General features: G+C 39.7%; 1 protein-coding gene across 1 annotated transcript; it reads left to right on the top strand.

The window, feature by feature from the left end:
* The first annotated feature begins 1,131 nt into the window (after positions 1-1,131).
* ankle1 (ankyrin repeat and LEM domain containing 1) lies at positions 1,132-17,100 on the top strand. Its single transcript, XM_061825850.1, has 9 exons — positions 1,132-1,820; positions 3,688-3,840; positions 4,109-4,214; positions 4,285-4,408; positions 5,609-7,957; positions 8,047-8,218; positions 10,351-10,513; positions 14,022-14,154; positions 14,342-17,100. The coding sequence occupies exons 1-9, from the start codon at positions 1,735-1,737 to the stop codon at positions 14,509-14,511; spliced, it is 3,456 nt and encodes a 1,151-aa protein (XP_061681834.1). The 5' UTR covers positions 1,132-1,734; the 3' UTR covers positions 14,512-17,100.
* Positions 17,101-18,820: the final 1,720 nt, after the last annotated feature.

The raw sequence follows: 18,820 nt of genomic DNA, 5'->3' as shown, positions 1-18,820 counted from the left end.
GTTTCCTCCCACATCCCAAAAACATGCAACATTAATTGGACACTCTAAATTCCCCCTAGGTGTGATTGTGAGTGGTGTTGTTTGTCTGTATGCGCCCTGCGATTGGCTGGCGACCAGTTCAGGGTGTACCGTCCCTCCTGCCCGATGACAGCTGGGATAGGCTCCAGCACTCCCCGCGACCCTTGTGAGGATGGATGGATGGAAAGACATGTCCATTCATCCATTTTCTTTGCCGCTTATCCTCACAAGGGTCGCAGGGAGTGCTGGAGCCTATACCAGCTGTCAACAGGCTGCAGGCAGGGTACACCCAGAACTGGTGTACACAAAACAAACAACTGACCCACACAAGCGAGTCCGGTATTGAACCCGGCTCCCCAGAACTGTGAGGTCAACACTTTACCAGCAGCTCCACCTTGCCGCGGAAAGACATCTACTCATCATATTTATGAGTTTTGCAATACATATCATCAATGATTTAACAGAGCAGGAAACAGAAATATGTACCACTTCCAACCATTCATGCATTTTTCAAACTGCTTATCCTCACGAGTGTCGTGGGAATGCTGGAGCCTATCCCACCTATCTATGGGCAGTAGGCGGGGTACACCCTGAACTGGTTGCCAGCCAATCACATAGAGACAAATACCCACACTCACAATTATATTTTAGTTGGGGGATTTAGAGTTTCCAATTAATGCATGTTTTTGGGATGAAACTGAATATGCAAACACAGGCGGGCTGGGATTTGAACCCCAAGCCTCACAACTGTGAGGCCAACGCTCTACAGCAAATTCCTAGTATGTTTCTGACATACTTGGTGAATTCAGACGATTAAGATAAAACGAATAGATGTAAATAATTGTATGTATGACCTAAAAGTTAAATAATGAAAAAAAAAAAAAAGGTCAAGTGAAGATGGTGGTAGGCGGGACATCCGCATCGGCCTTCAAATGTAAGGGCTTGTTTCTTTTGGCGGGAAGCCTCATACATAAATATATGAATAGATTTTACACGCCCCGTTCAAACTCCATGCCTTCGTTTTCGCTGGACTGGTTGGGGCAGACGCGTCCACGCATTAATTGTGTGGATGGCAAGAAAATCGAAACTTTTAAGGGTCCAGACACATTCTGCCTCATCCGGTTGCATAACGACACTTACGACAAGGAACTAGCAGAATAAGAATAATAGAATAAAATAAGAATAAGCTTTCGGTGGTATAACATATGAAATATGAACTTTGATTTTAAATGTTTTCTATTTATTTAAAACACTTGATTCTAAACACAAAAGCGAACCATTTAAGAATCGACCAAGAAATTAGCAAATTACGACTTCGTTTTAATGTCCATGCATTGTCTTGTCCGGGGACGACGCCTCTGCCAACATGGCCGCTGCGTTTGCACGTCGTTTAGTCGACTTTCGCAATACCCTTAATGGTTATCTAGTCTTTCATTCAAATCTGTGTGGAGTTTTATCGAACAGCTGCCACAACGTCAGTTTCTGGGGCGTAAGACAACAGTGTATTTAATTCTGTAATCAAGGCACATGGCAATCATATTTACCTTCTGAATAATTATGTCGATCGCCATGATGCATTATATACAAATCACCACAGAAGCCAACTTTTCCGTTTTTGGTTTAGCCTATTAGTTGCAATCATGTTATCGTGATCATGTTGCTGTACGGGGGCAAATAATGCCACCGTGAAGATGCTAAATAAGTAATAATTGATGTATGTTTTTAACGAATGTGGCCATGGATCGGAAGAAAAGTAGACTGGAGAGTCAACTGTGCGCAGCAGTGAACAATGGAGAACCGAGGTGATGCACACATTACTGTTTTTGTTTTGCCTAAACATGCCTGCCTCGTGGGTCGAGTCCAATGCGGACACAAATATTTTGTACGTCATTTCGTCGATTTCGAGTTTTCGTCGGTTTCGTCAAATTGCACTTTTTCCTGACGTATAATGAGGCCCATAGATATTTCTCGGGGAGAAATACGTAATGTGTTGGCGATCATGCTGGTACTTTGTGCTGTTCTCCAACGATTTGACTGATATTATTCTATCAGGAAAAACAAACAAAACAAAACAGCACCTGACATGATGTGGAGTGTTTTTCGGTAAGCTTGTCACCGGGGTGATTCTCAGATCAGAGTTTAGAGTGACTGAATTCCCGGCTAGGAAGAAGCAATCACACTGTTTTATACATTTTAACGCCATTTAATTTCCGTATTTATGAAAAGTTGAGCACAGTGGCTTTTGGGAAAGTCTGTGACAAACCCATCAAATGTGATGAATGTGATTTAAAAATTGAGCCACCGCAAAAGACGAACGGGTTGCATGTATAAAAGCAACATATTTTGGTCGTACCATTTTCCCTGAAAGTGAGTATTAGGAAAAAAAAAAAAGTAGACCCGGGACTCGATTTTTGGACTTGTACGTCATATGCAATGCACAAATTGGAAAACAATTAACTTTTGTGAATACTTTGAATACTACTACAATTAAAATTACACATTTGCTCCTTCCTCTCTCTGTGTCCTAAAAGGAGTTACAATGTAGAATCACCATCCAGTTAGCTTGTCACTCGCACCTTGAGTTTAATATTAACATGTGCCCATGACCCAACAGCTCGCTTCTTTGATTTCATTCCAAAAAAAACAAAAAAACAAAAGCAAAACATCAGCTGAATTTTACTCAACAATGGAAACTGAGCTGATGATGATATGCAGCAGAAGTGAAGACCGACAATCGGTAACAGTGTGTTACTATTATGTGGTAGAAGCTAAGAAATGTTCCCCATATCATGGAAAACCCCAGGTACTGAGCACCAGGACTGTCTCACTGGAATGGGAAGGCAGCACCTTGCTCTGTACAGAAAGTGGTGTGAGAACATAGTCAGGCAGAGATGGGAGAGATTGGGTGGAATAAATAATTAGAGGCCAGGGGGGTTGCTGTGTTTTTGGTGTTAAATTTAAGGATGATTCGTGGTGTAGCATTTTTTTGATGCTGCATTGTCATGTGTTGAATAATTAAGTTGGTGTTTAATGCTGCTGTTGTCGCAGAGGAAGACTTTTGTTGTAGACCTTTTTTCAGGCATTGCCATTCTTCATCTAAGCTTGCATTTTTTTACAAAACATGTTTTTCGGGTCACAAGTGATCTGGAGCCTATTGCAGCAGATTTATGGAAACAGGCTGGTCTGTTTGCCAGTCATTCGCAGGGCACATAGAGAAACGGTCGTTAAGACTCAAATTCACACCTAACGACATAGATTTTTTAATTTACCTGAGATGCATGGTTTTAGACACACGGGAAGAGGACCCAGTTCCCACACCTAACCCGGAAGAACATGCAAACAAAGGCCAGAACTGATATTCGAACCCTGAATCTCAGATCTGGGAAGCAGACATGCGGACGACGCCACTGTGGCTGGGCTCTAAGTGTGGCGCACTGCCAAAACCATAACACTTAATTGACAAAATCTATCATAAGAGTCAGTTTTTAGAAAATGTAAGCAGGACAAGAATTTCAGAATCATACCTTCTTGATCTTTGGTACGGGACCTATTGCACATCTTTATGTCACAAACCAATGGCTTGATTCTTAAGGTGTTGATTTGCATCCTCTCTGAATTTAAGAAATGATGAAATATGGTGAGTTATAATTGATGTCTCTTCATCTACAGATCTGTGAAGCTACTTCTGTCCCAGGGTGCCATCCCAGACCTTGTGGGGAGTAAAGGGGTGGCCGCAATACATTTAGCAGTGGGCAAAGAGACTGAAAAGAACATGCGATGCTTGAAACTGCTACTGCAACATGGTGCAGACCCAAATGTGAAGTGAGTGAGACATACTCCTAAATCTTGGACCCGCCTTTTGTGAGCTTATGATATAATCAACATTTTGGACAGCTAAGAGTTAATTTAGTTGTATAGGGGAACATGCCAATCATTACTTGAAATGATTAACTGATTGAACATGTATCAGTCATAAGATACTCTCTACAGTAGGTAGTCACATCAGGAAATTCCATGGCAATATTTTACAACCCTTCAGGGTTTGCATTGCCAGCAAAGAGGATAAGTAATTTTGCTGTGTTCCTCACAGATCATTAGATGGCCTAACTCCCCTTCACGTCGCTGCAATTTGGGGTTGTTATCAGAATCTAAAGCTGCTTTTGATGAATGGTGGCAACCCCAACATAAAAGATAATGTAAGAAGGTCTATCTATATTTGGCCGTACAATGTACACCATATCTTAAAACACTTGTTCATTCATCCAGGAAGGAAATACAGCAGTGCATCTTGCAGAGCAAGAGGACAACAGAAGGTGTGCTCAGCTTTTACAGGAGTATCTGTGCAGTTCTGTGGCCATGGAAGAAGAGGACCTGTCTCATTACAAATACTGTAAGAAAATGTTTTTGAACAAATAACCTTACACATTTTTTTAAATGTTCATTTTTGCACCACTCAACTAGAACACAGTAGAGTATACAGTCAACTCCTGCTATTGGCAGGAGATAGGGACTCAGCCAAGGGCATGATTCACAAATTTCTCTAAATAATTGACAACCCCCCAAAGGTGATAGTTTGTGTTAAGAGATAAAATTATAATTGATTTTATTAATGGTTTAGACTCCAACTTTACCACAATCTGTGATCCTTAATGACTAATAGAACAGATGAACGGAAACATCTTTAAACATTGCTGTTCTCTTAAAAATGCAGTACGTACTGTACAGTACAAAAAAACGCTTATGGCAAATCACCAGTATCTGCTTTGCTTTACGACTGACTAAATGTGAAACCGAATCATGGAGACTTATGCTCTGTTTGTTCAATGTTGAAAAGTTGTGTAATAAAAATAAAGATTTTTCCCTTTTGAGGAATAATCATAATTATATATCGTGATTACAATATTGATCAATATTTTAATATTGATTTTGGCCTTAATTGTGCAGTGCTTAAATCACTGCTCTTGTGGATGATCATTCAAATGTTTAATCTTAGAGAAATAAAATACAAATTATGGCTGTTCCACAAAACACGTTGTATTCATAATTCCACTCTATTGCCTCTAAGAAACAAAAAAGAATGAAGAAATACAATATTTGGAGTTGAATTTAGCAAAAGAGGAAAAAAGTAAAAGAAAAAATATGGAATTGCTCAATTATGAGGAAACAAATATGGAATCAGCATGTAATTTTCAGTTCCAAAACAAACACCTACATCAGATTGAATGTGTTTATTTGTCAACAATTAAATAACAGCCCTGGAGAGTTTTTGCACCAAATTGATTGATGTGAAAAGTATATTTTTTCCTCAACTAGCTCTAAAAAGAAATTGTGACTGATTAGAATTATTTTCTTTCTTGCTTTGTTTTGTGTTTCTTAAAGCCAAGAGGATGTTATTTTGAATTATAATTTTGTGGAAAGAAACAAGCCTTTTCAAATGATCATCCTCCAGGACCAGTAATTTGATAATTTTTGCAAGGGGTCATACAATCAGTGGCTCGTATGAAAACGTGATTAGGAAATTTATAGCTAAAGTTTCTCAATATTCTACTGTGACTGTCATCTGGTTCTTCTTTATATTTTCTCTCTATAGCGTTATACTCTGACCACAGAGACACATCTGGCTATTCTGAATCTGAAGACAGCTTCACTTCCCAGTCGTCAATGATAAGTAACCTTGGTGAAGCCCCATTAAGCAGCACAAAGCGGTCATCATTTTTTATCAACTCAAACATAAATGAAAGTAAAATTTGCAATGAAATAATGTATAACAGACTCTTTGATGGGGACACCGAACCACAGCATAATCCGAACTGTACATCTTTCTCACACTGGACATCTGAAGATGCCTCCCTTTTATCAAGTACTCGCATGTCTACAGCGGGACCTACAATACCATTTCCAAAGGGGAATGATTTGTTCGCTGATGACGATGTGCTGTCCAAGGACGGTGTACTTAATCTACCCACAACAAATGGAAAAATCACTGCCACCAAGCCAGACATGCTTACCACATGTCAGTCCAGACCTCCGAGATGTAAAAGCGTCAGTTTCTGTAATGTCGATGAATATTTTCCCGTTTTCACCCCAGAATATCCCAAAAAGATGTCGGCTATTGATAGTCCACAGTGTGATGGAAGCATCTCTTTCAACCTTTCTGAGTACTCTAGCTTCCTGGATTCAGAACGATTGGCAACTGTTCTCCCCATGCAGGGCATAGATGTCACCTCACCAGACCATGTTTTTGTTTTCTGCCGGGAAATTGGTCAAAGGACAGATGAAAGCCTGGAGAAAACAGTCATTAGCCACTGTACTCTGGATCACAGTGATTGTAAGGGGGATGCGGATGTAAAAAAACCTCCAGAGAATATAGAACAGCCAGCACATCCTAGTGGAGCAAGCAGTAGCAGTGGGGGCAGCAGTAGTTATGGTAGTTGCGAAAGTGACCACTATAGCAGTGCACTGGATATTTTCATGCATCCTAAACAGCCAGCTCTATCTAAAGAATCTATCAAAAATGCTGATGGAGATGCCCCACAAACTCAAGATGAACCTCGAGATGCGTTTAAACTTGATAAACGGAGCTTAACTGAGGATAATTGTCTCAGCAATAATGTGACTAAGGCTTGCATTGATTCTCCTGTAATTCCTTTAAGAGAAGCAGAACACCCACGAGAAGACATTCATTTCGGGAATCCAGAAGAAACCCAAGAACAATTTCCACCAAGTCCATTTGTAACGGGCCGTACAAAGTCGAGGCTGAGTCGCTGCTCATTTAACACTAGCAGAACCCCCGACGGCCTCTTAAGCACCTCTTGCCTATTTGAGGAGACTTTCCCAGAACCAATAAGAACTCGGCACACAACTCCTAGAGTTCTGAAAAACACCTCATTCAGTTCACCACGTTTTCAATGCTATACATCGTCAAATTTAGAGAGTAGCACAGGACCAGACTCATTTCCCAGAGACTATCCAGGTACTCAGTCCAGCACCCTGAAAAGAGGTTCATGTGTAATCTTTAGCCAGGCTGATACCCTTAGTCTCCCCAAAAGCATCCGTGACACCTTTGTTGAGTCACAGACTCTTTGTGACACAGTTATTTTAGAGGAAAATCACAATTCCTCAATGGATTTCTATCAACAAAATCTTGCAGAAGTTATCCAGGCGATCCAAGCAGAAGAGTTTGGACTTTCAAAAGATAGGGATTTTTTGACAGATGATGCGACAAGTACAGAAGATGCAACAAAGAAGGCAAATGATCCACCTGAAGTACCTTACCAGCAACAGGAAAATGTCAGGATTGCAGAGGACGCTAGCTCTCAGACTGCATCAGTTTCATCTTCATCCAGCTCCAGCTATTTTTCCCCAAGGAGGTCAAGGGAAGATTCAGACCTTCCATGCACTCCAGGGACCGGATACACTCCCAGATACAGCATGAGTCGACTGTCAACAAACCCTAGGTCTCAGCATCTGACCAACCTGTCTTACACCCCTGGGGGCCGTCCGCACATTGAAGATTCAGATGAACCAGTGGAGTACCTTTACACTGATACGGAGCAGGGTCACAAACTTATTGAGTCCCACATTCCACCTACGGCTAATACCTCACGCATCTCCAGCATGAGTACCACTAGCAGTGACGAGACCCTCATCTATGACTGGCGGTCCATGCATACAGATATACGAGACTATAAGGAAAACCGGAAGCCACTGGAGACCCCCAGTAACAAGAAGTTCAATGAGGTTAAGGGGAGATGGTCGCTAGAGACCGATGGGATAACTGATAAGGAGCTCAGACGGAGGTTGAAAGAAATGGGCGAGAGTCCGGGCCCTATTAGCCGTCGAACCAGGCCAGTCTACATTCAAAGGCTGCGCCGCCTCCTGCAGCAGTCAAACTCTAAACCATCACAGCAAAAAGATCAAGTGGAGCAATCGCCAACTGGTATCAGTATTGTCAGACTTTAAAATTGTCATTTTAATTTAGTTGATTCGTCTTAACAATCCTGTTTTGGTTTTACTTTTTCTGTCTAGCACCTTCAGGTTATAGCACAGAACTGAATATAGCCCTGCAGACCTTTAAGCTGCCTGACTCTCAGGATGACGAGCAGGCCTTGTGCCAACAATTTGACCAACCGGATCAGAACCGAAAGTGGAGAGAGGGCATTATCAAGTCCAGCTTTAACTACCTGCTGCTTGACCCAAGGTGATATTCAGGATTTATTCTTATTTAACAATAACAACAATATATTCTGTAGTAATGACACATTTGATTTTCAGTCAGAATTAGGCTTGCTCACATTGAGATCCAAAACTGTGAGCTTGATTATGTCAGCGATGGCGATATGACCACATTTACTTATTATTACAAGTTCTTTGGTATCATTATCACCAAATTGAAAGTAACCCAATTAGTTAGGGACCAATTTTTCCCAAACTGACTTTTATTGGAAATGACTGCCAGTTTAATTTTATTTAACAAGTAGAATGTGTTAGTGAAATACAGTAAAGAAAATAAGTATTTGAATACCCTGCTATATTGCAAGTTCTCCCATTTAGAAATCATGGAGGGGTCTGAAATTTTCATCGTAAAAGTGCATGTCCACTGTGAGAGAGGTAATCTAAAAAGAAAAATCCAGAAATCACAATGTGCGAATTTTTTTTTTTTTTTTTAATAAACGATTTGTGTGATACAGCTGCAAATAAGTATTTGAACACCTGTCTATCAGCTAGATTTATGACCCTCAAAGACCTGTTACTTCTCCTTCAAGCAAACAAGGAGCTTGGTGGAAAAAATATCCACTGCTAGAACAATCACTAGAAATTGGAAGAAGCTAAACATGATGGTCAGTCTCAATCGGAGTGGAGCCCCATCCAAAATATCACCTTGTGGGGTCTCAATGATCCTTAGAAAGGTGAGGAATCACCCAGAACTACACGACAGGACTTGGTCAATGACCTGAAAAGAGCTGGGACCACTGTTTCCAAGGTGACTGTTGGTAATACACGAAGACGTCATGGTTTGAAATCATGCATGTAATGGAAGGTTCCCCTGCTTAAACCAGCATATGTCAAGGCCCGTGTTTGGAGGAAGACGAATGATGAGTTCCATCCCAAATACACTATCCCTACTGTGAAGCATGGGGGTGGTGGCATCATGCTTTGGGGGTGTTTTTCTGCACATAGGAAACGACGACTGCACTCTCTTAAGGAGAGGATGACCGAGGCCAACCTCTTTCCCTCCGTCAGAGCATTGAAGATGGGTCGTGGCTGGGTCTTTCAACATGACAATGACCCGAAGCACACAGCCAGGAAAACCAAGGAGTGGCTCCGTGAGAAGCATATCAAGGTTCAGTCTTGAGACTTAAACCAAAGAAAATCTTTGGAGGGGGCTGCAACTCCGTGTTTCTCAGCGACAGCCCAGAAACCCGTCTGATCTGTGTGGAGGAGTGGGCCAAAATCCCTCCTGCAGTGTGTGCGATCCTGGTGAACAACAACAGGAAACGTTTAGCCTCTGTAATTGCAAACAAAGGCTACTGTACCAAATATTAACATTGGTTTTCTCAGGTGTTCAAATACGTATTTGCCGCTGTATCACACAAATAAATAATTTTAAAAAATCATATGTTGTGATTTCTGGATTTTTCTTTTTAGATTATCTCTCTCACAGTGGACATGCACCTACGATGAAAATTTAAGACCACTCCATAATTTCTAAGTGCCATATAGCAGGGTGTTCAAGTACTTATTTCCTTCACTGTATACGGCGCTTTGAAAATGTATTGCCCTCCTTTCTCAAATTCTATTTTTGCATCGTTTCCCCACTTTAAGATCATCAAACACATTTTTACATCAAATATAACCCAAGTGAACTTACAATTCTGTTTTCCAGTTATTTCATTAAACAAGAGAAAAAAAAAGTCATACCCCCTCAACCTATTAACTGGCTTGGCCGTTCTCAGGAGCAGAAATCAACTGTTTTCTGAAATAGACTGAGTCTTTCACATCACCGCGACTGCCGTGGAGAAAGCAAAATAGAGACTGTAAATAGGAGCCCAGCTTGCTAGAACACGCTTTTATGTGCGTGCGATCAACGTATCTGCCACACCTGAATCAAGTGGCGAGATGGATGATAGGATGATGCCTTTTTTTTTTTTTTTTTTTTTGGCACACTGTCACGTGATCCACCAAAACTGCCCCAGTCGATCGTGATCGACACATTGAGCACCCCTGTTCTAGACATTTGTCTTGCACAAAACCTCACTTTTGAGGTTTCGGTGACTGATGGATTTAATGACATCACACAACATTTACTTTGCTCTGCTTTTTTTCTGTCAGAGTGACAAACAATCTTCCATTCCGGAGTAGTAGCATGACTCCACAGGAGTGTTTCCAGACATTTGTCAGTGCCATCTTTTATGTGGGCAAAGGGAAACGCTCACGCCCCTACAGTCATCTTTATGAGGCCTTGGACTTCTACAGAGGGGATAAAACCTCAAAGGTAAAGTCCTAACAGGTTTTTTATGTGACTATGTACCATAATTTCTCGAGTGTAATGCGTCCTTAAGTATAATGCGCACCCCCAAAGCTGACCTAAAAAAAAAAAATAAAATAAAAAAATCAGGAAAACCCTTCTACCAATATACAATGCGCACCACCAATTTGCTGCTATCCATATGCTCAAAATATTAGGAATTATCTGTATTTATATTTTGTTAGAATTGTACTTGTACTGTTTTTCCAAAACTGTCTGTACAACAATCATTAATAATAATGATTGTGCATGTGCTGATGTCGCAGTACTGTGTAACTCGACAGGCCACCGGACACGCTTGTCCTGGTCCCTGTAATTGTCAGAACAGAATCCCTCAACCGACTGAAATAAATGCTCAATGATGGCATAACACTTTATTAATACTGCTGATAACACAAATTACAGTCTTAAAAATAATAACGATTAACACTGTTTAACTTTTTAACATTTTTTTGCATTAAATATTTGTGCATGGTGCAGTTTATCCTCTACATTACACATCCTAGGCCAAGACTTCAAAAGAAGCATCTGACTCATCTCCTATCTGAAAAATATCCACCATAGCTACCTTTGGTGCATCACTGTCAAACTCATCATTGATGACTTGGTCCATTTCCGGTACCTCCTGCATTGCATCATGAACATCCCATCTTGCTCCCACAACATGTTATCCTCTGTGCCATTCATGGTGTTTGCGAGGAAATGTGTTTTGAATCCCAAGAGTTTTGGTTCAGCAACGCAACCTCTCCCCCTCCATTTAGCGACAATCTGTAGCAGCTTTCCTAAGGCATCGAGTGGCTATCAAAACACCATGAGCTCAAATTATGTAGAAACGAGTGTGATGGGTGCATTTTTTTTTTTTTTAAAAAAGCAAGCTTTCCAATTGTGTGCGCTCTCCCGTTTTTTTTTTTTTTAATGTACTCATTACGCTCTTACTACGTAGTTTGAGTTCACGTTGTTTTGATAACGACCTGAAGCCATTGGGCTCTCGTTGTTTTGGACTGCTGCGCTGCTTCCAGCTTCCTCGCATCTGCGATGACACTCTTCTTTCAAAAGTGGCTGTACAACTAGTCATAGTTGACATTTTTTTTGTCTTAGTTTAAGCTAAAACCAACTCACGGGCAGTCGTTTCTGATCTTTGGTGCAGGAGCAACAAATGTGCTACGCTAACGATTGTAAAATGCAAAGCTCCCCCGAGTAGGTCATAGAGCTCTGGTTGGTGGAACCGTGATGTATGTAAATGTGTAATATAAGACATCGAATATCTTATCGAAATGAAAATGTAGACCTTTATTTTACCACTCTAAGTAACTGGATACAACTATACAATGTGATTGTATTTTTATTTTTCATTTATACCTAAATATAATGCGCTTTATTAACTTTTTGAAAATATTTTTGTAAAAAAGTGCACATTATTTTTGAGAAATTATGGCATTAAATAATTTCACTCATCTGAAATGTAGAGTACATACTGTGGAGTAAATTGTATTCAGAAGATGAAAACCGCCAACATCTGTAATAAATATTAGGGCTTCAACGATTATTTTCGTACTTTTTTTGGATTAATCATTGAATCAGGGAAAAAAACCCATCCGTTTATTCAAGTTATTGTTTCTTAATTGTTTAATTCTAAGACGTAGCTGCAAGTAACAAAAAACATGACTACTATGGTTAAAAAAAATAATTAAACCCCAATTCCGTTGAAGCTGGGACGTTGTGTAAAACAAAAACAGAATGCGATTCAAAAAGCCAAAAATATAATACCAAAAAACATCACCTTTCCCTTTAACAATACTCAAAAAGCATTTGGGAACTGAGAAACGTAGTTGTTGACAGCCTTTATGTGGAATTCTTTTACATTTTTGTTTGATACTTTGTTTGAAAATTTTGGTTTGTACCATTTCAGTTGCTCAAAAGGCCGTAGTCTCCATTGTTATTTGTGTTACATAATTTGTTACATATATTCAATGGGAGATGGGTCCAGACTACAGACAGGCCAGTCTTGTGGTCATAATCTTTTACTACATACAAAGCCACACTGTTGTAACGTGCAGAATGAGGCTTGGCATTGTCTTGCTAAAGTAAGCAGGGGTGTCCCTGAACAAGACGTTGCTTGGATGATAGCATGTGTTGCTCCAAAATGTGGATGTACCACTCGGTATTAATGGTGCCTTCACAGATGTGCCCAAGGCATGTGACCTATACCATCATAGATGCCAGCTTTTTACCTTTGTGCTGATAAGAAGCAGGATGGCCCTTTTGATCTTTAGCCAAGAGGGCAGGACATCCAAAAAAAAATTCCAAAAAGAATTAACTTAGAAATATGGATTTATCAGACCACAGTACACTTATCCACTTCGCGTCAGTCTATTTCAGGTGAGCTCTGGCTCAGAAGCATTTCTGGGTGCCGTTGGTATATATATGGCTTTTGCTTCACGTGGTAACGTTTGCATGTGTGGATGTTGTCAAGAACTGTTAACTGACCATTTATTTTACGTGTTCCTAAATCCATGTAGCAATATACTTTATACAACAATGCCAGTTTTTAATGCAGTTGTGCATTCGGGCATTCGATGTTGGTGTCCCGCGATGTCATTTTCATGCATAAATTTCTCAAGATTCTATGAATATTTTATTATTATGGATCGTAGATGATGAAATCCTTAAATTCTTTGGAATTATACTTTGAGAAGTAGACTTAACACCGATTTGATCCGTGATATCAGTATCAACTTATAATGAGCATTTTATGCTGATCGGTTTCAATGTCATAATTCGCCGAGGCGCAAAATACATTTATTCTACATCACCATTGGACACAGTATTTTTGAATACAAAAGCAAGTTTATTTTTAGCCTTCTCACGTGTCTTTTGACGTATAACTGTAAATATCTGACAGCCAATAAAGCTGTTAAAAAAACATGTCTGCAGCATGGGAGAGACAAAGGGCTGAGAGACAACACATAATTAAACTGATAGAAGACCATTAATAACAAGTATATACAGTAACTGAAAAGGTGATTTTAATATTCCTTGCTCCATCTTGTGATTGGTTAGCGTTTTTATTTAAACTCACTGATTGACCCCAAAGTTCCTGATTGTGTAAAGCTAATTGAGAAGCAAGATCTCAAACCCATGTGAACTGATGATTATTTGTTCATGCAACTGTTCACAAAGTGGGGAACCTCACCCCATCTTTGCTTCTCAACAAGGGGAGGCTCTTTTTAAACTCAAATCAATGAAACTATGCGCTCCAGTGTCTGTCTTTTTTTTTCTTTTCTGGAAGAGTACATCACCTGCTAAACTCACTGTGAGCTCCGTAACATTAGAGTGGGACTGGCATTGCGTGACACAACAAATCAATGATGAAATTCATCGCCAACACTTTCAATGATCAATTTTATTAATTTCAATGATTTGTTGTTGCAGCCCGAATAAATATATATGGACATTTCCTTCCACTTTTTGACAGAAACTTTGCCCCAAAGTGCAGCACATACTTCAGGTATGGAATGCAGAGCAGGGGGTCATCTCTCTGCATTGCTTCCAGAATGTCATTCCAGTGGAGGCTTACACAAGAGAGGCCTGCATGGTGGAGGCAATCGGTACGTGAAAGAATGAACTCGGTCTTTACTATGCTTTCAAAATGCCCTTGCTGATTCCGAGAATGTCTAAATTTGTTGGAGGAAAGTCAAGGTTGTTGCTGTGCTGTTACATGCAAATCATACCTCATCAAGCAGTTTATGAAATCCATATTGTCAACTTAACTCCCTCCTTCTACTCATGCCCCAGGGTTGAAGATGCTCACGAACCTGAAGCGTGGAGATTTCTATGGTGTGGTGTCAAATTGGCAGTTGAAGAAAAAGCGTGACCTGGGTGTCCATCTGCTTTATCGGGCCATGCAGATATTTTTGGCTGAAGGTGAGCGACAGCTCCGGCCAGCAGACATCAGACAGTCGTAAGCAAACGAAAAACGGACTTCTTCACGACAACTCAAATCCAAACTTCAGGTATTTGTGATGGCCTTGGATGATGATAATCCTTGAACAAAAACTGGAATTACTTTATTGTGGGAACATACGAGGACAGAGAACTAGTGATTTTTAGGGTTGGACATCGAGAATCGAGAACTGATCGGAACCGGGCCTAACATTGTGGTTGACCAGAACCATTCAAATTTCAAAATTTTCATTCCCAGTTTCGATGATTCCTCCTCCAGCCATGAAGACGATGTAGCAAAGAACAATGAAGAAATGGCATTAACCAACAAAGAACGACACACACGATATTGTGCTTGTGCCCTACGGAGGCTGCACAAACTAAAGTGTTTCATAACTTTGTTAAAATTAATGATCTGTCAACTCAGTGCAAGACTTGAAATAAGATTCAGTTGTGCGAAGGAGATTTTCACAATGTGTGGCGCCAAGAAAACGACGCACTCTGAGCCTCAGTCTAGCTTCAGCAAAGTCAACTCTCAGTCAACTGAGTGAGTGAAACAACAAAATAAGTCTATGTTAAGAATGAGACAGCTAACAATGCAAATGATTGCATGCAGTTTTGCGAAAATGGTTTTTAGCGATTATTTTAGTCTTCAAACTAACCTAAGCGCTGACTAGCTTAAACGTCACTCGAGTAACTTTACATTGCAATTAATTGGAACAATATTCACATAAATGTTGTCTCACAAAAGTTCAAACTATTAATTTTGAAAAAAAAAACCACTGGTGTTGTGTGTAGTTACTTTTTATGCCAAAATGCTGAGTTCCGGTGTCTATGTACCATTCAAAATAAAAGGCTACAATCTTATAAAAAGAAATCAAGTGAAAACTTGTAAGTATAAACAATTTGTCACAATGAAACGGTCTCAGATAAGTATTTTATAACTATTTTATGCTGTATTTAACTTTTATCTGAAATAATAATAATTAATAAATACGAAGTTAATTGGGCTAGTTCCACACACACTGACTTTTTGTTCATAGATTTATGATTGATACTTTGAGTTCAATGTTCATTTTAGTCTATATGCTGCAGGCTACTAAAAAAATGGAATGTAATTTGAACATCGTTTATTTAACCCATCCAACCATGAAAAATAATTGTAACCAAGAATCGTTTGGAATCGAGACCAAAATAAGGAAATGAAATCGCTCAGATTCAAACGATGTCCAACCCTCATGGTTTCATTTCCAATCTTATGAAGTCAGGGCACACATTTCACTATTGAAAACTCTCACAGCACACCAACAAACAAAAATGTCATAAAAGGTGGATGCATGAATTACTGTACGTGCTTCCTGGGATTTGATAGAAGGGCACTTACTTTTGTCTGATCACTACGCCTCACTGGTATAAATAGATGAACAAAGATGCCTTATTTTCTGTCAATTTTTGGAGCAATTAACTTAAATTTTCCACTGCACACCTGCTAAGCATCCACAGCAAACTAATTGAAAATCACTGATCTACAGACACACAATGAACTGTATATAGACCATTTGTATGTGGTCCGTTGATGAATTACTTTTTTAACAACTGGGGCTGTGGCTGTATTTAAAAAAAAAAAAATACATTGAACTCATGTTAAGTGGGAGGCATAAGACACCTTCCACTATTTAAAGTGGCTGTGTGCTATTTCACTTTATTAATAAATCTGCAAACATTTCAATTATTTCATTTTTTTTCTGTCAATATGGGACACTGTATGTACATTAATGAGGAGGGAGGGAATTGATGGATGACCATATCCTCCCATTCCCCCACTACTGTATAACTACGTTTCCAACTCATACTGCCCCCATGTGGTCAAATTGTGGACAAGGCTCTGCACATTAAATGAGAAAGTGTCAAACACATTTATTTTCATTCCATTTAATTCCATTATTACTGCATTATACACAGATGGCTATTTTTGTCATAAAAAACAGTTCCAACATTTTTCAAGTGGTTGAGGATTGATTAATCTTTTGCTTTGAGTTGCAAGTGGAATGAGGAAGGAATGAATGAAACTCACTTCTCAGGGCACAACTGTATATGGATTATTGCATAATTGTATATAGATGATTTGGAAAAATATTGCAATATCGTGTTCCGTCGTTTAACACGGGGGTTGAGTTCCAAAAGACACCCGTGTTAAGTGAAATCTAGTTGTTTTGGTTTTTTTTTTGCATCTTTTAGATTCTTTCATTCATTGTCTATTTTTTTCATTTACAGAATGTTTTTTCATAAACTGTATTTTTGTTTTTCATTTACCATGCCTGTTTTTTCTTTACAGGTTGTTTTTGTCATTTAGTTTTTTTTTTTTTTTTTTTTTTAGTATTTTTTTTTCATCTACAGTATGTTTTTTCTTTTCAAGGCTGATAAACCCCTAGGCACACACTTTATAAGCTTTTCCCAGACAGGCATTAACATTTTCTCACATTTCTCTTGTTTAAACACGCTCAATGTTCAAACCTTTGTAGAAAAAAAATACTCTACTGTATTCCAGAATGTACCCAAACATTAAAACCTATTTGAGCCCAAAACATTTGAGAAATAAATATAGAAACACCCTTCCATCCATTTTCTTCCACTTAAGTGTTTTCTTATAAAAATACAAATATTTTAGGTTTTTAGAAATAACAGATGTACTTTTAATGATCAGTTATCTCTCACGTCCCAAAAATGTGCAGTAATTGGAGACTGTACAGTGAAGAAAACAAGTGTTTGAACACCCTGCTATATTGCAAGTTCTCCCCCTTAGAAATTATGGAGGGGTCTGAAATTGTCATCGTAGGAGCATGTCCACTGGGAGAGAGATGATCTAAAAAGAACCTAGAAATCACAATGTATGTTTTTTTTTTTTAATGATTTATTTGTGTAATACAAATAAGTATTTGAACACCTGTCTATTAGCTTGAGCCCTGACCCTCAAAGAGCTGTTAGTCTGCCTTTAAAACTCCACCTCCACTCCATGGACCTGTGTGAGGTTGTCAGCTGCATAAAGACAACTGTCCACCCCATACAATCAGTAAGACTCAAACTTATAACATGGCCAAGACCAAAGAGCTGTCCAAAGACACCAGAGACAGAATTGTAACTCAACACAGCTGGAAAAGGGCTACGGAGAAATTGCCAGCAGCTTGGTGAAAAAAGATCCACTGTTAGAACAATCATTAGAAAATGGAAGAAGCTAAACATGATGGTCAGTCTCAATCGGAGTCGAGCCCCATGCAAGATATCACCTTGTGGGGTCTCAATGATCCTTAGAAAGGTGAGGAATCAGCCCAGGACTACACGACAGGACTTGGTCAATGACCTGAAAAGAGCTGGGACCGCTGTTTCCAAGGTGACTGTTGGTAATACTCTAAGACGTCATGGTCGGAAATCATGCATGGCACGGAAGGTTCCCCTGCTTAAACCAGCACATGTCAAGGCCCGTGTTATGAGGAAGACGAATGATGAGTTCCAAGAGGAGGAGAGGATGACCGCGGCCATGATTGTGAGATTTTGTGGAACAACCTCTTTCCCTCAGTCAGAGCATTGAAGGTGGGTCATGGCTAGGTCTGTCAACATGACAATGACTGGAAAACATAGCCAGGAAAACCAAGGAGTGGCTCCGTAAGAAGCATATAAAGTTTCTGGCATTGCCTCGCCAGTCTCCAGACCTAAACCCAATAGAAAATCTTTGGAGGGAGCTGAAACTCCGCGTTTCTCAGCGACAGCCCAGAGACCTGTCTGATCTGTGTGGAGGACTGGGCCAAAATCCCTGCTGCAGTGTGGGCAAACCTGGTGAACAACTACAGGAAACGTTTGACCTCTGTAATTGCAAACAAAGGCTACTGTACCAAATATTAACATTGGTTTTCTCAGGTGTTCAAATACTTATTTGCAGTTGTATCATGACAAATAAATTGTTAAAAAATCATGTTGTGATTTCTGGATTTTTCTTTTTAGATTATCTCTCTCACAGTGAACATGCACCTACGATGAAAATTTCAGATCCCTCCATGATTTCTAAGTGGGAGAACTTGCAATATAGCAGGGTGTTCAAATACTTATTGTCTTCACTGTAGCCATGGGTTGTTGTTGGTGGTCTTTTTTTTCTTCTGGGTGAGAATATTCTACTAAACATACATGCCACCTTCGATTATGTTTGACAACTGAAGCCAGGATGAAAAGCCTGTGGGCCCACTGACCACCTCCCCTGGTACTTAGGGTGGGCGATTGCGCTGCTGCAGAAACTACATAAGTACTGTTTTATTGAAAGGATCGGTGCTGGTCGGCGCTCAG

This window comes from Syngnathoides biaculeatus, chromosome 7 (assembly GCF_019802595.1).
Source record: "Syngnathoides biaculeatus isolate LvHL_M chromosome 7, ASM1980259v1, whole genome shotgun sequence".
Taxonomy (NCBI): Eukaryota; Metazoa; Chordata; class Actinopteri; order Syngnathiformes; family Syngnathidae; genus Syngnathoides; species Syngnathoides biaculeatus.
This window is presented reverse-complemented; position numbering and strand designations above follow the sequence as displayed.